This window comes from Chanodichthys erythropterus, chromosome 10, assembly GCF_024489055.1.
Source record: "Chanodichthys erythropterus isolate Z2021 chromosome 10, ASM2448905v1, whole genome shotgun sequence".
Classification (NCBI taxonomy): domain Eukaryota; kingdom Metazoa; phylum Chordata; class Actinopteri; order Cypriniformes; family Xenocyprididae; genus Chanodichthys; species Chanodichthys erythropterus.
Window position 1 is genome coordinate 1,908,168 of NC_090230.1, and position 27,492 is coordinate 1,935,659.

Genomic DNA, 27,492 nt, shown 5'->3' on the forward strand with positions numbered 1-27,492 from the left:
TAGCCATCTTGTGTACAGCAGAGGAAGAGGAGCCGTTAGCTCGTGATTTGTACTGACAGCAGACAGACTGACAAACCATCATTCTACTCTTAACAGACTGTTTTACCGCCAGAAACGGATAGTAAACGTGTGCTATCATGTGTCGAGATGTATACCCAGTATGTTTCATGGAGGACATGTGCTTTTGAAGACTGGAGAGTGTTGAAAACTGAAGGCGCCTCAGAGTCGAGTGAGTCCAGCGACTGGAGAGTTTCATTCGCGAGAGCGGCCTGAGGGAAACTCTCACAACCGGACATGGCCTTCATTTAGGCCACGGATAATACTGATACGGGTTTGGAAAGATTAAACACAGTTGGAATAAAGCTGTCATTGTGTTTGGAGCTTTATGAGTTTCAACTGAAAGGATTAAAAGTACTAAAAATGCCGCGATGAGGACGTAAGTTTCGCGCACTGACGGAGCTCGGAGGGAAGCTTGAGTTAGCTTGAAGCTAACTGAACATTATATGATATATTTTCATATAAATCGTGTTACTACGTTTAAATTGAACGTGTACGCTTCAATCTGACGTGTCGAAATCAGAGCGACATACTTAAAGCGATCAAAATGTCTAAAATGCCGTCGAAAAAGAAGAGCTGCTTCCAGATCACCAGCGTAACGCAGGCGCAGGTGGCGGCAAACAGCATCACGGATGACACCGAGAGTTTGGACGACCCGGACGAGTCAAGAACTGAGGACATGTCTTCCTCTGAGATATATGACATGTCCAAAGGTGGGGATTTCGAGCCGGAGGCGTGTGACGTCAGTTTGTCGGACGAACCCCTACATAACGAAGCTGAAACAGCTGGCGCGAGCGCCCAAGATGGTCCCATAACGACGGTACCTGGTTCTCGTAATACAAGTGCTGTTCATATAAACCCAAATGTTCGTGCAGTCAGTGGGGCAGCTGGCCAAATGAGTCCTGCCTCCGTATCTTCCCAGACTTCACCTTTAGTTGCATCTAACACCCCATCCAGCACATCACAGGCATCATCAGTTAGCAGTTCTGCCACAGTAAGTAGTTGCAGTTCCCGATTCAGGGTCATCAAATTAGATCATGGTACAGGTGAACCCTTTAAAAGAGGTAGGTGGACTTGCACTGAGTTTTATGAACGAGATACGGATGTTTCCTCGTCTGGTCGGACTGCGGATAATATTAAACACGCTGGCACCACGGACCACAGCGCGGACAGGGATGGACTAGGACTCGCAGGATCGGTGGCTGTACATATTTCGCTTTCGACACTTGGAGCAGAACCACATACTGATAGCGGTTATGTATCTGCACCATCAAACCCTCCTGTGGACCTTCAGAAGCAAACTTTTGGCATTTTGCAGCAGGGATTAGGGCTTGTAGCCCAGAACCTTTTCGGTGATGCCCATGCTCAACATGTCAAATCTCCCAGCATGCCTTCTACAGCTCAGCCACAGCCATTTTACCCAGGTAAACAGGCACAGAAACCTGGCCAGATACTTCAGACTGTTGTTCCATCTAATCAGGCTGACTATAGATTACAACATCAACCTCCTGGTTCATCAGCCCAGACTGTCTCAATGACTTCTCTTCCGCTTGTGACCCAACTGAATCAGGGCCCGTCACCTGTCATGACTCCAGCAGCAGGAAGCACTCATGTGCTTGGATTAGTTCCTCAGCCTGTGGATGGCAGAGGGCTCCCCATCAGCCAGCCAGAGCATGTTCAGGGGCTTTTACAGCAGTCCAACATCAACGCTGCTCTAGGGACTGTGTCAGCCACAGCTGTTGCTTCACAGGCACCAGTGCCGCTCATTCAGCCAGCAGTAACTGTGTCTGTCAGCCCCCATGCTGTGGTCCCTGGTGTGCAAAATGTGCCTGTTATGTCCAGTGCCTCTAATACCCCCCAGAGCATGCCAAAACAGACTCCGGTCCCTGTTGTACCGCCCCAACAGAACCAGCCTCAGGTAGTCCACAGCGGTTCAGTAGTAGGACTGGGTGCACAGACTACCCCCAATATCTTTAGCCAGCTTCCCACTGGCATTGCCCAGGCCGATGAAAACCAGAGGAAGTCTGATATGCTGCTCCAGAGTTCTGTTCTAATAGGAAAAGATGCCATCAAACCCCTGAATCCTGAGGGCTTGCAGCTTCCCACACCTGCTGTCAACAGCCTGTTTGGAATAGCTATTCCCATTGATGGGGATGAGGACAGGTAAACCTTTTATTCTTCATGTGCTCACCTTGATGTTTTATTGAAAATAGTTACAAAATAAAAAATTAAAATATTGTAGTAAGCCACATTTTATTGCAGCTCTTGTAGGTATTACATTATTGAGTATATTCTTTAGAATAACTTTAAAAGCATGTTACCTTGAAAACGTGTCCTAATTTTCTTGAGTTTGAGTCAAAATGTACGTACGAGTCAAAAAGGTCGAGTTCAAGTCAAAATGTATGTATTGACTCACATGTTGCAATGTGGGCTTTTCTTTTATTGTGGGTGTTTTTTTTTTCCACCGACCTAGTCCCAGAAAACCCCAAAGAATTGCACATTTTGGATGTCTCCTTAATTTTACGCACCTGACCCGATTTAAAATCACTAGGGGCCTCATGTATAAACGTTGCGTGAGCACAAAAAAAGGCACTGAAATGTGCATACTCAATTTTCCACGCACGTATCGGGATTTATATAAAATAAACTTAGTTCAGTATTTTATACAGTTTTGATTTTTTCTAAAACATGACAGTGAGGATAGTGAATGATTTTTAGCAAAGTAATTTGACTGCATTTATAGTCATTTTCATGATGTCTTGTACTGTTAAACATGGATAGGAATATGCATGGAAATTATATGCAGATGATGCAATGCATAGTAAAACTAGGCATTGTAAGCTCTATATATGGTTATTTCAGAGAGGAGACGGGATGGAGATGCACGTACGCACAATCTTCCGCTGAATGCGTTTTATAAAGGGAATTTTGCGCAGGTTCTGGTGTATGCATTGTTTTATAAATCATTAAATGTTTTTATGAAAACATTTGTACATACGCAAAATCTGGCTTTTATGCGTACATACACTTTTAGGATGAAGTCTACGGAAAGTTTTATACATGAGGCCCCAGCTCATAAATCAGCCTTGAAGCTCTGTTTCAGTGCAGAATACTTTGATAGGAAAATTGTGCCCTCTGAATTTTTCAAAAATGTAATGAACTCCTTTTCTCATATGTATTTGAAACTTTTTTTTTTTTATATTTTATTTTTTACAAATCATGTTCTACAAGTTGTTTTGACCTAAATACCAAGACTATTTTACATGTGAGGATAAGACTAAGGGCCTGTCCACACAGAGACGAGTTTAGCTGTATACGCAAAAAGTTTCGTCCTCACGGATCCGGCTTTTTCAGAGCATGAAACCGCTATTTTTTGAAACCGGGACCCAGAGTGGATAAATATGAAAAGACCCTTGTGTTTTTGTGTGTACAGCCAATCAGTTTATTTTGTGAAACGATGATGTCATCCCCTCACTTCTCGACCCTAGTCAGACACCGCCATGTCACGTAACAGCAACAACAACAACAACAATAGTGGACTACATGCTTGTGTTTGTGCTGCAGAAGCTACTGAGCCTATTAGTTTTACTAAAGTAAGGCTTTATTTCTAAGCTTTACTAAAGTTTGTATACAGCGTGCAAGCTTTATGCACATGCTCCAAGTTGCTTAAAAAAAGGCAAGTGTAAAGTGGTTACAATCACCATTTCATTGGTAAAACATTTGGAAGGTTTGGCATATTAGTATCTAGGGCTGGGCGATAAACAATATCATTTCATATCACAAAATTTACAGTGATAAGCTCAGGACATTTTTACTTGATATGGACTTTCACACAGCAGAAATAAATGTGACAGCAGCCAGTCAGTGCATGTTGCTAATAAGTGATTTTTGCGCGTGAACGCTGCGGTTATGTTTGATACACAAACTCGCATGTGACGCTCACAGTGTTTTCAGCATCTGCCATCTCAATATGAGGACGTGAACGCATAATCTTCATCTCCAGAGTTGTTTTGAGAGTCACTTCAAGCTTTTTACCATTTAATTTGAGAAAAACTACCGTCAAATACACACTGAAACTAAAAATGAAAGATCTTCACGATAAACCATCAAAATAAAAGTTCTGTTTAACTTCAAGTAATTATGACAGAAATATTGTAGCCTATACTAAAATGTACTTCTCAAAGTAATAGACTAATAATATCATTTGAAGGGATGTCATACAACAAAAATATTTTTCATCCGTCTTAAATTTATACAGTTCTGTTGTGCAGCATCTTGTTTGACCAAATATAAAAAATGTTTTGTTGTAAATTAATTGCTATTCATATTTAATTTTCATTTGATTCAATTGTTAGTTTATATACAGTTTGTATTACATCAATATATATATATATATATATATATATATATATATATATATTGCATCATAAACACAGAATCAACACACACACACATAAAAAACAAAGAATTTAGGGAAAAATAAAATGGATTTCATGGGGCCCTAAATTAAAGGGTAGCGACCCTATGGAGTTTAATTGTGACCAAACAATTTTACATGTTTGCATTCATTCTCAGGGTCTAACAAATATGTGGAAAGCATTTTTTTTTTGCTCATTAATGGTAGCTAAATGAATATCGTGATAAATATTGATATTGTATGATATGGAAAAAATATTGTGATATCATTTTTGGCTATATCACCCAGCCCTATTAGTATCTGGCTTAAGTGACCTTGTTTTGTGTTTGTGGGGGGAAAAAAAATTCACATCAAATTTACCCAATGCATTGTCCAATTCCTAAAGATTTGTTCTGATGTTGCTGTTTCCTGCTCATACACTTGCCATCAGAAGTTGAGCTGTTTTTTTTAGACTGGTTAGGTGATGTTAGCGTGTGTTTCCTATCTTGTGATTTGCAGAAGCTGCTATACAGTCTATGCACAAGCACTGATAAGGCCTTCAAACATGTGTAACATCTGCATGATGTTATGCTGCAAATGGATCTTGTTTACTGTCAGCAGTTGGTAGGACTCCAAGAGAAATCTGTACATTCTGTGCTGTGTACATGCTGTCACCATTTTTGACACGCTTTTGAAAAGTGTTCAGAGGTCGACATTTTCGTCAATATATTATTTTAATGATAATTAAGCTGATTTAAACCAATTTATTTAAATTATAGAGTAGATTTCTTAAGTACAGTTCTCATTTTAATATTTTTGTAGGTACTTTATGCTGATTTTATTAAAACAAAATTAGTACTACTGCTACTATATTACTGTACTATTGGCTTTTATTTTGGATTGCATAGACTTTAACTTTGGTGCAGCACAGATTAGGGAACTGAGATGCAGAAAGAACTGCAGGATCTGTGTGTTATTTTGAGAATACTCGGAAATATTGCAACATGGGCGCCAAATGGTGTCAAGGTTTAAAAAAAAATAAAAAAATAAAGATTGAGGCAGTGCAAGTTTTTTAAAATGGCTTTTTACTTTCACTGATTGCAGTTCATATGCTTTTCTACTTTTGTTGGCTTAAATGCACACACACTCATAAATGGCCAGTGATGTTCACCAAGTTGACTGGAAACTAGACATTGTGACAGCTCAGTTTTACTTTGGCTTGATACTATGGAGAATGCTTTTGTTTTGCTATTAAAAGGGGAATTTGTCCCAAACAATCTTTTCTCTTACCTTTTAGACTGAGATAATCACACCAGCATTTCACTAGTTAAGGATATTGAAGATTATTGTATTAACTGAGGATGATGCAAGATGTCACAGTTTTGTAGCATATCCTCCTCCACTGAGTACCCTGGAAATGGCGCTTGATAATTTTGACTTTCACTCATCACTTTCAGTTCCCCTATAAACACCATAAGAAAGAGGAAGTGACCTTTTAACAGATATGAAGAGATGAATCAGTTATTGACTTATTGAAATGGCATCACCTTTGAAGCAATCATGAATGCCTCGGGATTTGCAGACAATGTGTTACAGGTTTCAGAATAGCTTAACATTTAGAGATATATCTTTTTACCGATGTTTTTCCCAGTATTTAAGCATTTTTCCATTATGTGCGGAAGACTGCCATAAAAGTGTTAGCTCACCCAAAAATGAAAATTCTGTCATTAATTACTCGACCCTCATGTCATTTCACATCTGTAAGACTTTTGTTCATCTTCGGAACAGAAATTAAGATATTTTTGATAAAATCCAATGGCTCAGTGAGACCTGCATTGCCAACAAGATAATTAACACTTTCAGATGCCCAGAAAGCTACTAAAGACGTATTTAAAACGGTTCATGTGCCTAAAGTGGTTCAATCTTAATGTTATGAAGTGAAAGAGAATACTTTTTGTGCCAAAGATAGAAAATAACGACTTTATTCAACAATATCTATTAATGGGCGATTTCAAAACACTGCTTCATGAAACTTCGAAGCTTTATGTATCTTTTGTTTTGAATCAGTGGTTCAGAACGTGTATCAAACTGCCAGTCATGTGATTTCAGTAAATGAGGCTTGGTTATGTCATAAGTGTTCCGAAATTTCAATGGTTTACTACTGGGGGGCATGACTTTGGCATATTGATAAACTCTCCGATGTAAATAAATATTTTTAAATTAATTTTTTTAAAAGAAAAACCAGACCGAGTCCGACCCGATGGCATTTTTTTTTTCGAACCCGGTTGGACCTGAACATAAACGACATTGAAGTGTGAACAGTGCAGCCCCGCAGTCAGTCAGGAAAAATTCCAGTGTCCTGCTAACTTGTTTGGCCACTGCTCCATTATTTTCATCTATTTATTTACTTACTTAGAATTACTTTATATTATTGCCTGCCTACGGTGGCCCAGTAGTGCACAACACAACGAAATTAAAAAAGCAAACATAAGTTCACAACACAATGGAAACAAGCCACAACACAACGGAAATGCTCCCGACCACTTGGGGGCTCTTAGAGCTTGGTAATATTAGTATTCCTTGCCACTGTTCTATAAAGTCGACAGTCTTACAAAGATATCAATACCATGGTTAGTTTTAAGTATGTAAACATTGTATATCGACATGAAATATTAATTAAAAATCAACTACGTGCACAAAATAGCTTCATATTTAGACTTGTGAATGATTTGACGCGATATGGCGCATGATGAAGGGAACATCCACCAATTCCACCAAGTAGTTAAAAAGGATAATTTGTATTGATTACAATGACTTTGTTTAACATTTAAAAACAGACATGTTCAAATTCCAAAGCTTGTTACTTCCTGTTGGTAAGACTGAGAAGCTTTGGAATTTGAATGTCTGTTTTTATGTTATAAGTAATTTTAATGAATACAAATTATACGTTTTAACCACTTGGTGGAATTGGCAGACGTTACCTTCACCATGCGCCATGGTAGCGTGCGCTCTGTGGTAGCGCGTCAAATCATTCACAGGTATAAATATGTAGCTATTTTGCACGTAGGTGATTTTGAATTAATATTTAATGTCGATATACAGTGGTTACATACTGTTAAAACTAATTGTGGTATTGATATTACTGCCGACTTTATAGAACATTGGCAAGGAAAACTAACTTTACCGAGCTCTGAGAGCCCCCTAGTGGTCAGAAGCATTTTCGTTGTGTTGTGGCTTGATTTCGTTGTGTTGTAGCTTGATTCCGTTGTGTTGTGGCTTTATTCCGTTGTGTTGTGGCTCGATTTCGTTGTGTTGTGAACTTATGTTTGCTTTTTTTTTAATTTCGTTGTGTTGTGCACTACTGGGCCACCGTACCTGCCTGATGGATACAAATTATTTATGAGTTAGGCTTTCAGTTGTGACCAGTGGATTTGGATTTGCCAGTATTGTCTGCAACGCCATTTACCTCATCTCCGATGAAAGGCTTCTGCACTCAAAAAAGAAATGCCCTGCATGAACACAGCATAATGAAGAGGCAAAGTTTTTCCTGATGGATCTTATAGCTATAGGATGGATTTCTGTGTGCGAATGTGTTACAAATGATTGTTTCTTTTCTATGTGCGTTTCTTAAAAATGCACTTGATGTACGTGCTGAAGTGCTGAAATGTGAATCACTCATCACTATAACCTCATTACGTCCAATAACTTTTGGCGTAATGTTATTTACCTGACCAATAGATAATTAAAGTTTATTTTAATCCATGCTGATGGCGCTCGTTGTCTAATGCGGAAGCAACCGTGTGTAGAGTCCATTGCATGCAGAAATGCAGATTCCGAGAGTACTTAGAGATAACGCTGTCATAGAATTGTTACATGTTCGAAATAGTTTAAAAGAACTTGGGTCTTTTCGGGTTAATTTGGAAAAAAATATTTTAAATTACTCTGGTCGGACCTCTGGTTTTTGGACCCTTGAAGACCTCTTCTACAGATTGCTTGTTCAGCATATTTACAATTAGCAACACTAAATTGATTTATCTTTTTGGTAACCCTAATAGGCTGCTTGATTATGGCAAGAATCATCACAAAATATTTTGGTCAATACTGTAATCATGATTATTTAACAGCAAAACAATAATCCTATAACAGTAACTGCATAATTTATTCATGCTGAAATGCATGCTGGGAATTCACAACATTTCAGCTCTAATGCTCTATATGAAATTCTTTGTTCAGGCAAATATGTTTGACTATTTGGGAAAGCGTTTAGGGACAATATTTGATTCTGTTGATTTAAGTAATTTGTGTTTCTTAGTATTTGTGACTTGGAAGTTCCTATAAAGTGGAATATATTTAGTTTCTTATGACATGTACAATACTAGAAATTGACATTGGTAATTTAACCAAATTATGATGGATAAAGTAAAAAAAAAAAAACTTGTATATTTAAACAAACCAGCAGATTGCCATGTTAGACGTTACTCTGTGATTTTAGAATTTTTTTTTTTTTTTGGTATGAGGAAGTGATGTTACTGATAAAATTAATTTCAATTCATCAGTAACAATACTTCCCCTGTTTGTACCTTTGTACCTCTATTTGTTTCAAGCAAATTTAGGTTGTGCATTATCATTGATCACATTCATAATATTTTATCACACAATAGTTTTCTTTTGTACTTGCTTATGGAATTGCATTGTGAATTACACTACATAATTGTTTGAAAGTTTTTCACTAGTAACTTTTTCACTAAATGCAAGGGATGAACATTAAAGTCTTTAAATTTTATACATGTATTTAAACTTGTTCTGAAAAGAAAATGAAATGTTTGCCCATAAGATAAATTGTTTCACTGGACCACTTTTTAGAGAGGTCATATTTATATGGCCCAATGTTATAGACAGTGTTGCCAAGTCCACATTTTTCCCAAGGAATTGGGCTACTTTTACACTGTTGCTGCAGATTGAATTGATTTTTTATTTTCTTTTATTCCCCGGAACTATATTTCTACCAGGGAACCGTTCCCCCCACCCCCACAACCGTTTCTATAGATTCATTGTTTTTAGTGCTATAGAGTTATTACACCTCTGTGTACAAAAACCTGTTTCTCTGTAATCCTCTGCCAGCTTCACCTCCCTAGGGCAATTCCATAGCATGAGTCGTCATCTTTTGGCGGAAACATGAAAGAATATTTCCACAAAGTTGATAGTTTCCACGTTTTCACCATATTTGCTTCTGTTTTGGTTAAATTTATGCAATTCTTTTCAGCATGAACAAGCCCACATGGAAACATTACAGATTTTTGTATTCAGAGTTCGAGCGCAAATCCCTGGAGTCCCTTTTTTATTTTTTTATTTTTTTGCTTTTCTTTAAAAATGTTGTGCCCAGTTTACAAGCATAAATGTGTGGTGTGATATCATTGATATTGGTTATTGATAACACAATTTGCTCGCTTATCATTCTCAAAGTGACCCCCTCCTCCCTCTGTTTTCATGTTTGTTTATTATTTATTATTACATGTATTCATTTTGCCTAAATTGCCAAAATTGCATTCATGCATATATAAGAATGTAGCATTCTCAGCTCCATTTAAAACATTTTATAAAATTTCGTAATGAATTCAATCCACAGGTACTTACTCAGAAGTTTGCAGATTCTTTGCAGTTTGCAGTCTTAGCCTAGCAATGATTTGCAAGGTGTTTTTATTAAAAGGTAATTAATTAATTGAGGTATTATATTGTTCACCCTTATTTCGTAATCCAGTTTAGTTATCCATGCAAAGCAAACTAAACTTTTCTGAGCCTTTTTTGTTTCCTAAAACAAATTACAGTTTCTATCAAAAGTTTGGTCCAAGACCACATTTAAGCAGGGGTTTTTTTTTTTTTTTTTTTGATTCTTTAGATTTTATAATTATGCCATACAGATTTTTTTAGTACAGAAACTCAACACCAGTGAAGCCTGATTTAAAATAAATGAGTCAAGTCATTGCTGGTCACAGGATAATGGTCACTTTGTAACATTCAGTGTGTTGCATGATTGACCACAGAAAATCGAATTAATCTCCTTTTAGTTAGGCTGTATAAACTTGGCTGCAAATCAATGTGATCATTTGTTTAGGGGATATATGTCTTTAACTCAAAGGCTGTTCTGACTTTTTCTGTTTGGCATATTCATTCTGAACTCTAAATCCTTCAGGGCTTTTTTCTGGGGGCTCTGACGCCAGTGCTGTTTGACACACTTCAACTTTGTTTCAAAAGCCCCTAAGGCCTCAAAGCACTTTTTTTTTTTTTTTTTAGATTTTCTACAGTCAAAGCAAATCCCTCTAAACCTTTGACATTATATTTTAGCTCATTCATATTTCTCTTTCTCTTTTCTGTATGTGTAAGGAACCCCTCCACAGCTTTCTATCAAGCCTTTCCAAACGGCAGGTCAAAGGCCATCAGTGATGGGTATGATCACTGTGTGTGTATTACATTGCATTCTTGGCAACTGTGAGTGTGCATGGAGTGAGCATGGCATGTCTGGAAGTGGTTTCAGGTCAAGTGTCTAAGGGCCGTGACACACCAAGCCGACGGTCAGCTGCTGGTGAACGTCTGTTGGGCTAGTTTTTGCGATGTGTTCCACACACCGGCTCTAGTCAGGCTCATGTCAGCAGCAGTGGTGGAAAGAGTACTAAAAAACTGTACTTAAGTAAAAGTATTGCTACTTTAAGAAATAATTTACTTGAGTACAAGTAGAAGTACTGAAAAATATGAGACAACTAAGAGTACATAAGTACAGGGCTCGACAATAAGGACTGCCCGATGGCCCGGGGCCAGTGTGAACGACGTTCGGGACAGTAGACGCACCGATCACTTGCCCGATTGGGCCAGTGCTGTAGGGTTGCGTTATATATCGTCTGTAATATCGTAATTGTTGATTTAATGATCTGAAGTTATCGAGTATGTCCCTCACTTTACAAAAACATAGTCTACATAATCTAGTAGGTCAGAGTAACGTTAGTGTGTGCGCATATTAAAGTGTACGCTTTCACTGTGTGATTTAGTCTATTAAAATGGCCCCAAAATTCAAGATAAGGGGCAAAAATGCCCCTGTATATATTTCATATATAATTTAATAAAGTTAATCAATATTACCCAAAGAGCGCCGTTTTTTCCTAATATTAGCATGTGTACAAATGTGATATTTATTTTATTTAGCGTACAATTTAATGAACAAGAACTTAATATCAAGTGACTTACAGTGAAACAGACGTTTGGTGTCTAAAATGTATTTCGCCAACGAAAATAGTTCCAAAGTCCATAGAATTGTTTTGCGTCTTTGAGCAACACTTTCTGAATGAATCAGCCGCTTGAATGAATCAGTTGCATCTCAATGATTCGCTCATTAACAGTGATTCGCTGCCACCACCTGGCGGCTTTAATTTCACATTTAAAGTGTCTTCATTTTTTTTAAATTTCAAATAACAGTATTTAACGTTTTATATTTTGAACATTAAAAACATTTTTATGCATCTGTAATTGCTCTTGATTAACTTTAATAAAGTTATCTATTCTATAGTTATACATTAGATTACAATTTCTGTACCTGAAAATCTTCTGTTTAAACCTACATGGAAAAACTTGAAAAGCACCATTTATTTAATTTATATGTTTGTTCTGTTGTATTTATTTGTGCTATTACTCGTAATTGTATTATTTGTTACCATTTTACTATTTACTGTTTATTTGTCTAACAATATTTAAAATATTTAATCTAGTAACTTTTGGTGTCATAACCTTATTTATTGAGGTTAAATGTATCAAAAACAATGAAAACAATAACTATGCTTAATTTATAGGCCCATTTTCTTGTCTTTTACTTTCATTAATTTTTTGTTGTGGGGTCCGGAAAATTTCGGCAGGGCAAGTAAAAATTTGAACCACTGGCCCAGCAGAAAAAATCCTTAGCGTTGAGCTCTGTAAGTAGTTTGCTTGCTGAAAAAAATACTCAAGTTACTACGTTACAAAGTACTTTAGTATTATTTTTCAATTTTTTGATGTTAGAAATATGTAATTTTTGTTTCATACATACTGGAAGCCAGAGGGCGCCCTTATGCAGAAAGTCCACAAGTGAGATTCATAGAAGTAATAAACTTTCCAGGAAATCTTATATGTTCCACTGCAGTAGTTTGAAAAGTGCCTGTCAAATCCAGCTCGCCCTTTTGCTCCGTTGGCACATTTGTCAAAATACTTTGTATTTTTGTTCAAATCTTCGTATAAATTATTCAACTAAAGGAAAAGGAAAAGTACCACAATTTAACTATACTCAAGTAGAAAAAATGTAAAAATGTACTCAAGTACTGTAACGAAAGTATTTGTAATTAGTTACTTTACACCTCTGGTCACATGGAATTTGCCCAATTCAGCATGTTGAATTGGCATTGGGCCGATGTTGAGAGAGATCACTGATTGGCTGTTCAGTTTAGCGAACTGCATGAGTCAGTGCATGAGAATAAAAGCAAAAGAAGTCAAGATGGTACAAACAGAAGGCTGTTCAAATTTTACATCATCTTACCGGAGCACTCCAATGCGTGAATATTTTCATAATAACATAAGCTGTTTGGGATGTGAATGTGGCTTGACTAATATTCAAAATGGTAAACGAGCACAGCTTTGATTACGGTTTGTATATCTGCAGTTCTAGTTTAGGTTTCCCTTTTTGAATGACAAATATAGTCTATAAATCTATGACCTATTGGATTTTAAATAACTTGCCCAAACAACATCCGGGGGTATCGCTTATAATTGCTGGGGTTGAAATGCTTTCAAAAACGTTGTTTTCTGCACCAAATTAGTTAGTTCACTCAGAAATGAAAATTCTGTCATTTATTACATGCCCTCATGCCTTCCAACCCGTAAGACCTTCGTTCTTCTTCGGAACACAAATTAAGATATTTTAGTTGAAATCCGATGGCTCCGTGAGGCCTTCGTAGGGAGCAATGTCATTTCCTCTCTCAAGATCCAAAAATATTATCGTCGCTTTATAATATTAATATTCAGCCACTGTACTCACATGAACCGATTTAAATATGTTTTTAGTACCTTTATGGATCTTGAGAGAGAATGTCTTTGCTCAGACAGGGCTTAGACTAGTTCAATTAGGACATTTAAGTAGCTTTTAAACGTGCCTTAGTAAAACAACATTACTGGTTGCATCTTGAAACAAAACAAATGCAAATTACATATTTTAAGATATGTCAGTGCAAGTTGCTTTTAGTTAAGACAGCTCAAATGTGCATTTTAGTCTGGGACAAGGCTTAAGCCTGTGAAGTCGGGCGCCTCAAACTAGTGTTTACTGTGCTTCAAATACACTGTGCATTCATTGAGATGAACTGAAATAGTGTGCTTTACAGATCGTGAAACTCTCAAGCACTCAGAATGTTTAGCGAGTGAAAATATATCTGTGTACCATTTCCAGATTGTAGAGGTAGCTCCTTGTTTAGTGCTAAACTCCTCCAGCTTCATGTCCGTCTTCTGCCATAGTTGTTTTCGCTCTGCATGTGAGAGTTTAACATGGCTGAAAACAAATTTGTAATTGGCTCTAAGAATTCTTGATAAATGTCTGATGTGTCATTTGTAGAACTATTTCCCTATTAGAGGTGTTTTATGTGTTTTATAAAAGTACACCGAGTACTAGTTTACCTCAGAGGCAAAAATTGACATTTGATTATGATTGAAAAGTCGGTAGTTCCTGAACAAAGGGAGGGTTGTACTGACAGTGAGCCAGAAAGTTTAACATTATTGTGACTCATACTTCTGGTGGGAAGGATGGTATTCATATCAAGAGCAGATTTCTAATATTTGCTACATGTTCGCTCCTGTCCCCACAGAAGCACAATGTTCAGCTTTTGACACCTGTCCAACCATTGCCCTGAAAGAAAATCTGAGGCCTTTTTTTTTTTTTTTTTTTTTTTTTGAGACCCATATGCTTTTGTAACCAGGTCTAAATGAGTGTTTTCTTGTGCTGTTACTCACCTGAATGTCTGCAGATTTTGATCATTTGATAATTTTAAATAGATAAAACAAGTTAACATTTTGTATGTAAAACAATTTAACTGCTTGGTTGGTGATTGCAGCACTTTTAGGAAAAGCATGAGAATAATTGTTAGTTTATTGTAAATTGTAAGTCTTTTTTTTCTTTATTTCTAAATGTTAAATGCTTGTTCGTATTCTGATGTCTCTCTTACAGTATTTATGGGACAGATATCAGTGTAGATAAGCAAATCTTGTGCTTATTTGACTATTTATCCTGCTGTTTTATCTCCATCCAAACACTCCAGGGCATGTAGTTAGAGGCAGTTTTCCATGAAACTCCTTTGTTTGAGAATATTTGCATGGCCTTTTTCTCATTTGTCTGTATCAAGTGCAAATGCTTTTTTTTTCTAGAATTATTATAATATATTATTGATAGAGAGACTAAACTCCATCAATTATATCTTGTCATGTGTCATAGCTGCTCCAAAATTACAATATATTTGTAAATTTATGTAGAATAGCTAGCCTATATTAAAGGAATTGTTCACCCCAAAATTAATCTAATCTTTGATTGGCAGACAAAAATATTTTCAGCAGAATGTTCAAACTGCTCTTCTCCATGCAATGAAAGAAAACCAGTCAGTTATAAACTGAAAATCTTCCCCTCTCAACTTATTATGGTGTTTTTAACCCTTATTGAGCTTGACCGGTTACAGTCTACTTCAGTGGTTCTCAGCCTTTTTCCCTTGTTCAATAAACTCACATTACACAATCCCCTGATATACAGCATGTCACAGAAAATGAGAAAAAGTATTCCACCAAATACAAACTAACTTACTGACATTAGCATTACAGTAATCAGATAATAATGCTCAATGAACATACACAAAATGTATACAAGCACTTTAACTATTTAACTCTGGATGTAAATTCTCTTCAACAGCATTGTAACAGTCACCAAATTATGACAGAATGTTATATAGGCCCCAAACACCTTTAATAAGCAAATGTTACTCAACTCTCAGCATTGAGCGCATTGTAATTACAATCTTTGACAATATCAAGCATTCTGTCACGTCGCAATCCCTCGTGCAGCATCCGCCAGCAGTCATGAGTGCGGCGATGTGGTTATTTTATCAAATTAAAATACATCAAACAAACACATCGAATTCACATTTCTTTTGACATTGTTTGCCCTGTAGTAAAGTACTTCGCATATACAAAACATACAAAGTCTGCCCATCTCGCTCATTGACAGCAAACTGATTCTTCCATTCTTCTTACCTTCGCTGCTGATGCTACAACTCTTCTTGTTTGCAATGTGTTCATTGGTATGTTTCTCATTTCGTTTTATTTGATCCTTAAATTTACAAAAAATAATGGCTACTATTGGAATTCTGCCAAAGCGTGCGCTCGTAAGTGTTCGTTAACTGTATAGTAGGTCTGCGCATGTCTGAAAATAATAGGCCTAAATGATCACCAAAATTATTTTATATGACAAAAAAAAATCACAGTTCAAACTTATTTTCATTTAATCCATTTGAATTTAATTTCAAAACAAACAAAACAAAAAAAAATAAAACATAAAACTGGAATTTATTTTTTTTAAATGTGATCGGCATATCATGGGCCGCATTTGCATCCGTGACGGGCCGCATACGGTTTGCGAAGCGCGGGTTGAGAACCACTGGTCTACTTATTTTTTATTTTTTTATTTTTTAGTAGTTAAAAGAGCAGTTTGGACAGTTTGCCAAATATCTCCCTCTTGGTTCCACAGAAGACTGTCAGAATGTCTGATGGATTTTCTTTTTTGGGTGAACCTGCATGTTTACACTCCATTTTGCTTTTTCTAAAGGTGTCCTTGATAATTCAGATTATCAGTTGGACTTAATGAAAGGTGCCATCGAACATTTTTTTTTTTTTTACAAGATATAATATAAGTCTAAGGTGCCCCTGAATGTGTCTGTGAGGTTTCAGCTCAAAATACCCCATAGATTTTTATTTTTTTATTTTTTTTTTAACTGCCTATTTTGGGGCATCATTAACTATGCACCGATTCATGCTGCGGCCCCTTTCAATGCTCACGCTCCCTGCCCATGGAGCTTGGCTTGCCTTGAACAGCATAAACAAAGTTCACACAGCTAATATAACCCTCAAAATGGATCTTTACAAAGTGTTCGTCATGCAGCATGTCTAATCGGTACAGTACAAAGTACAGTGTTTATTTGGATGTTTACATTTGATTCTGAATGAGTTTGAGGCTATGCTCTGTGGCTAACGGCTAATGCTACACTGTTGGAGAGATTTATAAAGAATGAAGTTGTTTATGAATTATACAGACTGCAAATGTTTAAAAATTATAATAGCGTTGACTCTTGTGTCCATGAATAGAGTAAGAAACGATGGTAACTTTAACCACATTTAACAGTACATTAGCAACAAGCTAACAAAACATTTAGAAAGACAATTTACAAATATCAATAAATATCATGATATCATGGATCATGTCAGTTATTATTGCTCCATCTGCCATTTTTCGCTATTGTCCTTGCTTGCTTACCTAGTCTGATGATTCAGCTGTGCACATGATCACTGCATTTTTTTCCTAACCAGTGTGAAAGGGACTCAAAATACTCTGTCAATGTTGCACATACAATTTAAGAGCTATACACCATTTTAATCTGTGGAATATCTTCTTTTATTTGTGTACACTCAGAGTAAAAACAAAATGTTGTGCTTTTTGTAAAATAAAGAAAACTAACATGGTGCATGATCTGTCATCTCCCTCTGAACGAAGTCCAATCTGATAGTTCTCAGAAAATGAACTGTAACTTAGTGAATACTAATCACAAAAAAATTTGACTTGTGTCTAAAGAAACGTTGAAATGTCAGGTTTTAAATCGTGTAAGTCAAATCGAAAACAAACCTTCTGTGTTTATGTAATCTGTATGAAAAGAGAGCCATGTCAGAAGTCATTAATTCAGCTCATTATCTGCTAATGCGGCCACGCCCACGGAGCCAACGCTATTCAGAGGCAAATTCAGTCAATACGTGCATACATCGTCTCAATCGTGTATTTTTTGTCTTGAAAAGTGTTTTGAATAGCCATAGTTAGCGATCTCTGGCCTCTGTTAGTTCAGTTATTTCCTGGATTGCCTATTCTTCTTTAGCATTGGCATTTGTGGACTAAAAGTGCACAGAGCGCCCTCCTGCTGCAAGTATGAATTGTAAACACAGTATCCAGCGTTCACAGTGACAAAAATAAATAATGAATAAATACTCCTCTGTATAGAAAATTGGCATAAACATGAGAATCCATCAATATTTCTCCAAATGTGCATGCTTTTTAAGCTAAAAGCCTATATGAAATGCCATAGAGGTAACATAACTGTTCAGACATTTTGTATCATAGAAATGCATTATATTTTAATTATAGTTAATATAATTATACTGTGAAATATTACTATATTTCACAGTATTGCTGTTTTTTCTGAATGTTTGATTTACATTATGATGAGCTTGAGACATGATCAACAGAGGGTTTTTGCACAGCCTATCTGACTGAAAGGCCTCATTATTTATGCAGCTCATTAGAGCTCTTTTATGCGATTACTTTGTCTTCTCAGGTGAGAATCACCCATTATTCATGATTATTCATGCCTCCACGCATACTGTGTTTCTTGAACAAAGATGTTTTAGAAAATTTAAATCTCTCTATTGTTTTATATGAAGGAGTAGGAATGATAATAATTTTGAAGCAAAAACTCTAGTCTACAACCTCCAATACCCAGAAATCTTGTGAACACAGATTTAATATATATTTTTTGGCTTTATTTCAGTGACTTAAGTTTTTTTTTTCCAATAACCACGCATAAACGTTATTCCTTCAAAAATACAAACATGTACATACATGTTCCTTACATATTATTGTAGCCTAGTTTGTACTGAAAAAAGCACAAATGTCAGGGCATGTCAAAATATGTAAAACTCCAGGCCCCAAATCAGCCTCAGACCCCTGAGGGTTAATACTGGCTGCCCTTGTGTAATGCCTTTGAACATGAGCTGGCATATGCAAATATTGGGGGCGTACACCCCGACTGTTACGTAACATGTAATGTAATTTCCATGTACTGAACTCTTGTTATTTAACTATGCCAAGGAAAATTCAATTTTTAATTCTAGGGCACCTTTAATGAATAATTTAATTGGGTTGACCTTCTTTCACGAATATTCTAGGAAACTGCATTGACTGGCTCATTGATGGACACTGTTGACTGCTTGAAAATGACTTAAACATCAGAGTTCAAATAATGGATTGTGTAATTTTGGGTGATTAAAAGTGTTGATTTTAAGTATTTTACAAATTCAGCCTTGCATCCTTTGTCTTTTGTTTTAAAATTTAGAATGGAGAAAGCAAGCAACAGAGCAAAGATGGTGAACTAGTTTCTATAGCTTGTCCGTAGTAGATGAAGAAGCTGCTAATCCAACATGTAAAATTGTGTATTTACATCTAAAAATAGCCAGATTTGGTTAATGACAGAACTTTGAACGGTGTTATGTAGTCAAAGTAAAAAATATCCTGCAAATGCAAATAGCCATTTTCTGAACTGAGATAAATTCTTTAGAGAGACCTTGACAGCAACAAGCTATTTATACTTCACTGCAAATCAGTTCTAATCCAATTTGTTAAAGATTTTTATTTTTAAAAAAGCATTTTACTTAGATTTTTAAGATTTTTCAATTTTCAATGTGGAAATTGTCAGTTTCAGATTCCTTTTAATGTAGACGACTAGCTTCAATCAAATCAGTGTGTTCTTAGACGTTGGATTCACTGTAAAAAATAAATAAATAAATAAATAAAATAAATAAATACTTAACCCCTCCTCTGGACACCATGTGCTTGGAATTAGGTATCCCTTTTACACTGGACACTTTTTTTCCATTTGCAGTGTTGACAGCTGACTAAGTGCATGGGTTGTTGGACAGTTTGACAAGCAAAATTATTCAATGTTAAATTCAATAAAGTGTTTTCATGGTGTAGAGATTCATCAGCATATCTATCCTCTTTGTCACTATAAAACAATGAATGCTTGCAGATTTAAATAAGATTTAACTAAGCTACAATATGCACTATGCCAAACTGCAGGAGGTGCCTGTTGGAGTCCATGTGGATGGAGGTGGTAACACAGGGTGATCCACATGAATCCACATGACCCCCACCAGCGGTAGGAGGTAATTGATTCCAGGCCAGCTGTGTGCAGCCCAAAAACATTATGCAACAGCTCAACAAATTAATTAGCAGCGTCTCTCAAGACTCTGGACTTGTTTACAGCAAATGGGTGTTGAGGATGAATCACTCATGACTTTCATTTGGAGCTGAAGGAATTACATGAACTTTACATGCCTTACAGGGCATCTGAGGGAAGATACCCTCTGAGCTACTGTATGCGTTTCAAATCGCATTCACACAGAATGTATTTTTGCATTCGACTGCACTGTTCTTCCATTGTATTTCTATGTAAACATGCGTATATACAGTAGTCAACATTTGAAGTGGATCAAAGAACTACTGTTGAACAAACTTTGTTTTTGCCTAATTTTTTTTAAATGTCACATCAATGCAAAAATGTTCTGTGTGAATGACCCCTAAAACTTTTGTATGAAGTACATCCAAAGGGGTGTACAATAGTCCCAAATTCGTGAAAGTTAAGAGGGTTCGGGGCGTGCTCCCCAGACAAAATTTTTATTTCTCTGATCGACATATGTGCATTTTAAGACATTTGTAAAAAACATAAAATAAATATAACCAATAAATTAAATCGGCAATAAATAAAAATAACCATAGCTTTTAAAACATGTCATTGGGTAGTAGATTGTTCGTCAATACCTGCTCAGTCGTCATCTCCATCATTTCAATCACTCTTAGAAAACTTAATTTTCTTAGAAAGCTTAATTTACTTTAGACTACCAGGAAAGCTAGGTAACTGAGTTTATTCAATTCTTTCACAATTTGTACACATGCACACTCAGAGTAATTACTATGCAAACCATCAAGAAGCAGCGGTGAGAAGTAAGGCACACGTGACAATGTTCGTTTTTATTACACTTCACCAAACCACACTACAAAAGAACCAAAGAATTGTGTAAAATCCAGTAAACCCTGAGATTATTACTTGTGGCATTACAACAAAATATATGGATATGTATAAAACTAAATTTTCATTAAACATTTTAATTTAATTTTTAATTTAATTTATTAAACATGGACCTATATTTTCATTAAAAAAAATATTTATGCTATTTGCTTATTTCTGCTGTTCTGCTATTTATCTTGCTACAAGCCCAAAGTGGGTGCCTGTATAGACGTACCTGCTCGGCCAGAATTGGCTAGAAGTCGTGCATCTTCAGAAGTGCAAAGTTACAAAAAAAAAACTACTGTAAAAATACTGCCACACGAAATGGGGTCTCATGCACTCAAACGCGCACGATCGCCCACACCGCGATGGCGTCATTTTGCTGCCCTCACCTTCACGCTCGTGCAGACGCGGCGAGCATAAACCCAGAGCTTAGTTTTCCAGCACGGTGCCGGATCTCCAGCGTGCAGCATTTGGCTGCGGAAAAAAATAAAGTCCTACATTTGTCTTGCTATCGCGCTTCATTTCATTCATTTGCACTCATTAATTTATCATATAGTACAATGTTTTAGGCATGTAAGTAGACTGAATAGTAGAAAGTGTGTATGATGATGTAGTATTTTAGTTGATAGCAGCCTACTTTTGACAAAGCTGATTTCTGAGAGACGCAAGAGAAACGCGGCTATTTGATTTACGAACGCGCTCCTCATTTCATAATTTTCACCCATTTGTTTTTCATATCGTCTATCTATATGTAAGGTTTAAAATATTTAAATACATATCAAATAGTATAAAATGTTTATGATGCAGTATTTTATTTATGTATTAGAATAATTTTTACAAAGCTTTGATTTCTGAGAAAGACAAACAGCACGGCTATTTAATTTGCGCTGCAGTTTACACTCCTTCACTTCACACACATATTAGCCTATTGCGTAATAATTTTAGAGATTTATGTAATTTTTTTACTATCCCTCGGCTTACCTGTTATTCATCAAACACAAGGAGTGACTGACTACTTTACCATACACTGTAGTGAGACCATATGGACGTCTCTCGAGCTGTCGCAATCTTTCCAGGGCCAGCGCCAGGACACACAAACTATATATATATATATATATATATATATATATATATATATATATATATATATATATATATATATATATATATATATATATATATATATATATATATATATATATATATATATTAATATAATATAATATAATATAATATTATATACTATATTATATACTATATCCTTTATCTTTCTTAGCACTCTGTGGAGTGACAGATCGCGTTACCGCTTCAGTTCACGCAGAGAGCACATGTACCGACCACATACCTGTCAACATACCTTTCATCTTCCCATAATTTGTATGGCCCAAATCTTGTTCTAAGAAGAATAATCAAATATATTATTCCAAGGTTGTCCAGTTGCCAGATCTTGTATGAAATTCATTCTACTTGCGCAATTGACACATCATATGAATTCAAACCTATTTGTGACCTCAACCCGGCAACATTGTTGCGCTGTTGATATCTGCACAGTTGACGTGAGAAGTTGAATCAAGGAACGAAAATCATTTTAAAATAATGTTTTTATATTTAGCTTACAAATTATTTAGCTTAATTTGAACCTTTTAATAATATAATGATGTACCAACTGTTGCTCCTGTTTACAGCATTAGTTGAGATTTTTTTTTTTCTTTGAGGAAATTAGGCCCCAAATAATCAAATTGCAAGCAATGCCCAGCCTTAGTGTCAATATACATTTGATATATATATATATATATATGTGTGTGTATGTTGTTGTTTTTTTTGGGCCAAAAACCCTGCATATGTGACCCCCCGCCTTAAAGAGTTAGTTCACCCAAAAATGAAACCGTTCATGTGACTACAGTGGTTTAACCTTAATATTACAAAGCGACAATAATACTTTTTGTGCACCAAACTGTTACACAAACCATGTTCCCATTCGCGAGTCAGACAGCTGTCTTCTAAAAATGAGTATCCTTAAAAACGCTTTGAACAACTCAGAACGTCTGTGAAGAAAGGCACATAGTTCATCATAACATCGTAATATACATCATACACCCACTATATTGCTAAATCTACCCGATTTTTCATATCAACAGAAAAATATACAAGGATAACCTTTGCTTGAGACTCCCCTGCGAGTGGTCAGTTAATGATATGCTAAAGCCCTCGGGCACGTTGACAGAATTGGTTACAAGGTAGTTTGTGACGTCAGAATCACCAGTGATTTCAAACCATGTTTTTGAAAGTGTCTTTATATCACTGCAGTTTTAAAGAGAAAATACTTGCCAATGGTGTTGACTTGTGAATTTGCACATGGTTTGTCTTAAATCATATTAAAAACACCCCATAGACATACAGTGCTCAGCATAAATGAGTACACCCCTTTTGAAAAATAACATTTTAAACAATATTTCAACACAAAAACAATTTCCAAAATGTTAACAAGACTAAGTTTGATATAACATCTGTTTTACTTATAACATGAAAGTAAGGTTAATAATATAAATTAGATTACACATTTTTCAGTTTTACTCAAATTAGGGTGATGCAAAAATGCGTACACCCACAAAAAAACTACTACATCTAGTACTTTGTATGGCCTTTGTATGATTTTTAATGACACCACCAAGACTTTAGGCATGGACTGAACAAGTTGGCAACATTTTGCAACATCTATCTTTTTCCATTCTTCAAGAATTACCTCTTTTAGAGAATGGATGCTGGATGGAGAGTGAGGCTCAACTTGTCTCTTCAGAATTCCCCATAGGTGTTCGATTGGGTTCAGATCAGGAGCCACGGAATCACTTTCACCCTGTTCTTCTTCAGAAATCCAACAGTGGCCTTAGATGTGTGTTTAAGATCATTGTCATGTGGGAAAAGTGCACAACGACCAAGGGCACAGAGTGATGGTAGCATCTTCTTTCAGTATAGAGCAGTACATCTGTGAATTCATGATGCCATCAATGAAATGCAGCTCCCTGACACCAGCAGCACTCATGCAGCCTCACACAAGGACACTGCCACCACCATGTTTCACTGTAGGCACCATGCATTTTTCTTGGTATTCCTCACCTTTGCGACGCCATACAGTTTTGAAGCCCTAAAACATTTATCTTGGTCTCATCACTCCAGAGTCCCAGTAGTCTTCATCTTTGTCAGCATGGGCCCTGGCAAACTCTTGGCGGACTTTAGGAGAGGCTTCTTTCATGGATGGCACCCATGCATGCCATTCCTCTGCAGTGTACGCCGTATTGTGTCACGGGAAATAGTCACCCTAGTTTGGCTTTCTACTTCTTTAGATAACTGCAGTGAACTTGCATGCCGATTTTCTTCAACCCTTCTCATCAGAAGACCTATCCTGTCGAGGTGTTAACTTACGTGTACGACCTGGACGTCTCTGTGAGATGGTTGCAGTTCCATCTTTTTAAAATTTTTGTACCACTTTTGCTACAGAATTCTGACTGATAAGTAAAGATTTGCTGATCTCCTTGTAGCCTTCACCTTTCTGGTGTAAAGAAATTATCTTGTGACATTTCTCTTCCATGTGGTGCCATTGCTGACAGCATGAAATGGGAAGGGGTTTTAACACTCTTTTATAGTCAACTGTGCTGGACACCTGTGTAATGAATAATTAGACTCACCTGTGGTTGAATTCTTGTTCAATTAGACATTTGTAGTCTAAAATTTAGCTTTGCTCCAGAGACTTTTCAGTGGGGTGTACTGATTTTTGCATCACCCTAATTTGTGTTAACTTGGATAACAAAATTTTCAGTTTATGTTATTAACCTTACATGTTATAAGTTAAACGGATGTTATATTAAACTTAGTCATGTCAACATTTTGGAAACATTTTTGTTCATTGAGATATTGTTTAAAATGTTACTTTTTCAAAGGGGGTGTACTCATTTACCCTGAGCACTGTATAAACAACATTAAACACTTGATTTTGAACTTTAACATACTGCATACATTGAAACACCAACCAACTTCATCATGAGGAAACAATTTCAAAAATCAAGTTTGGACTTCAGATAAAATATATATTTTTTAAAGTATGAATTCCCTGTGAGTTCTAAAGAATTGTTTGTACGTATTCCTCTCCACATATATCCATGTTTGTTTATATTACTAATTCCCTGGTATTTTCTCCAGAACTGAATTTCCCGTGTAGACATGCAAGGTCTGTGTTATACTGTAAGGGGAAAGTTACAGCTAGAATTCAAGTTTTATTTTGTTAGTCACAATGCAATATGTAGATATACTTGACGTCACACACATAAACTATACTGTGTAAAACAGGTTGCTCAGAATGACGATGTCAAGATGATGTCATGTCAACATATTTTGCAAGAACTACATGACACCGTCACTTACAGCTATTCTATGCTCATCCATACTAACCCCTCCAATAATGAACTCTCATGAATTCAGCATTTTGATTTCATAAAAAGTGCATAAATTTCACAAAAAAACTGATGCACAAAAAAGTTTCTTAATTTAACATTTAATTGAAACTTATGTCTGTCAATCTAGTGCCAGAGGTGGTGAATCCATATCATATTTTAAACTGCTTACTTGTTTTTTTTTTAAATCTTGATAACCACTTTATTGAAAGATTAGAACTTAAGGCCTTTGCACACTGAGTCCGAAATTCACGTCCGAAATTTTCGCACGTTAAAAAATAAAAACCTCACGTTATGTCAATCACGTTTACACACTGCCTTCGAAACTTTCGTCCGTTAAAAAAAAACAAGCGAATGCTAAAATCCCGAATGCCATGTGACATGCTGATCCACGTCATCTGCTGCACAAAGCAGCAGTACTGTATGACAAACAAAGTGCGGAATACAAAGAGACAGAATATAAAGACAGATTGTGCCAGTAGCAAAGCATCAAACTGAAGCACTGACACTAAACTTTGAAATGCTGGGGATAATCATGCAGCTCCTTGATGAGGTGGATCTCCTTTCTCTCTATGCAATCTCGGGATTGGATGGACCCAATATTTAGAGGACAACTAAATCTTGCTCACTGATTGAAGACTCCATTTTGTATTGTTTTGCAAATTTTTTCCACAATGGATTCATTAATATGCATCGGACTCAGTGTGCAAGGTCTCTGCATGACAAATTTTTAGGATCACGAATACGAAAAAAAGTATACGAAAATTTCAGTGTGCAAAGGCCTTTAGACTTCCATTGCATTTTCTGGCAACAACTAGAGCAAAGTCAGTTAATTTTGCTAAGATATATATATATATATAATATATATATATATATAATATATGTATATAATATATATATATATATAAAATATAATTTATTTGATTAGTTTCCTAGCAAGTAGAATTCTGGATATTGTGGAAAAAGGTGTCCCCAGAATTGTGGACAATCTGGACAGTCTTTCCTAAAGATTGTACTTGGGTAAACAACTCCAAATTCAGAAAGGTTTATATAGTCAGTTGGTGTGTATATATAGATTAACATGCACCATTCATATGCAGCCAGGGCTGTGCAGAAATTTTGAGGGGCTGGTGCTCAAGTAAAAAAAGGTACCCCTCTTATAATAATTTATAAAATGTGAAGTTACATATTGTTGATAAATAGTGTAATTACTATTAACAATATACACTATAGGGCTGTTATACCAATTAAATGAAATCAGTGTCAACAAAATCCATCTTACCATTTATCAAAATCCATTTACACTGCAATTACAGTTGCTTAAATAATGTAATAAGATTATTGTTCTAAATATAACGTTTTGAATATATAAATATGAAATGTTGAAAAAAAAAAAAAAAAAAAAATTATACGTTAAACTAAAACCGACAGTAGGTGGCGGCGAGTCGTAATAAGTGAATCATAGAATCGTTCATTCAATCGATTTAGTTCAAACTGGCTGATCCATTCATGAAAGAAGCAACTGTACACTGACTTTATGGGTCATTGAATCATTGACTCGCACAATTCGTTCAAAAATGATGAATCATTTAAGAATGAAACACCGCTGCCTGCTGCTGGGAGACTCAACTTCTCTGCTTTGTTTTAAACTATTTTGGTTGACAAAATAGAGCAAAAACAGTCAAAATGGACAATTGTCTAAAAATGAATTTGTTTATTGAACTGTTTTATGAAATGATTATCACATTTTGCAATAGTCCTGATATTTGAGAATATAGCATTCTTGCTGGTGACATTGCTTAGTTATTTTACAAACACAAAATACAAGAACTTGTACGAGGACGATTTCATATCTTGAATTTTGTGGGCACTTTTATTAATTTTGGTGGCTTGTTGTTAAGCTTAACGAAGGGCTGTTGCCTGAGTTTATCTGACTGTATTGAGATGTAATAGTGGTTTAATTTTACAGCAATGAGAAATAGTTTAGAGCTGTGGTTCCCAAATCTGTCCTGGAGGACCCCCAGCACTGCACATTTTGGATGTCTCTCTCATCTAACACACCTGCTGATTCAACTCATCAGCTCATTAGTAGAGACTGCAAGACCTGAAGTAGGTGTGTCAGTTAAGGGCAACATACAGAATGTGCAGTGCTGGGGGTCCTTCAGAACAGGTTTGGGAACCACTGGTTTAGAGCAAACACAATGGTTACCTGGTTGTCAACAACGAAGGCATGTCCAGGAGATGTGAATGCTGCTCGCCTGCTCTGTAGAGCGTTATGGTATCTATCTGTGCACGTGCCAGTCTTCCTGACAACAAGCAAGGGGGTCAACAATTTACATCATAGACGCAGTGGACACGAGACGACGTCATCCATTTGGGGTCAATTGCAGCTTTCCCACCTTTTTGACTTGTTCTAATTTAAGAGGCTCCATATACTGACATTAGC

General features: G+C 36.2%; 1 protein-coding gene across 2 annotated transcripts in view; it reads left to right on the forward strand.

Annotated features, from left to right (window-relative positions):
• tsc22d2 (TSC22 domain family 2) overlaps positions 1-27,492 on the forward strand; it is a 32,093-nt gene continuing 4,601 nt past the window's right edge. Inside the window, exons 1-2 of one of the 2 annotated variants that reach the window (XM_067395805.1) lie at positions 1-2,220; positions 10,835-10,897. In XM_067395805.1, the coding sequence (XP_067251906.1) occupies positions 605-2,220; positions 10,835-10,897 (1,679 nt within the window). In that variant the 5' untranslated portion in view covers positions 1-604. The remainder of the gene's footprint in view (positions 2,221-10,834; positions 10,898-27,492) is intronic. The other variant, XM_067395806.1, reaches the window with a different exon arrangement.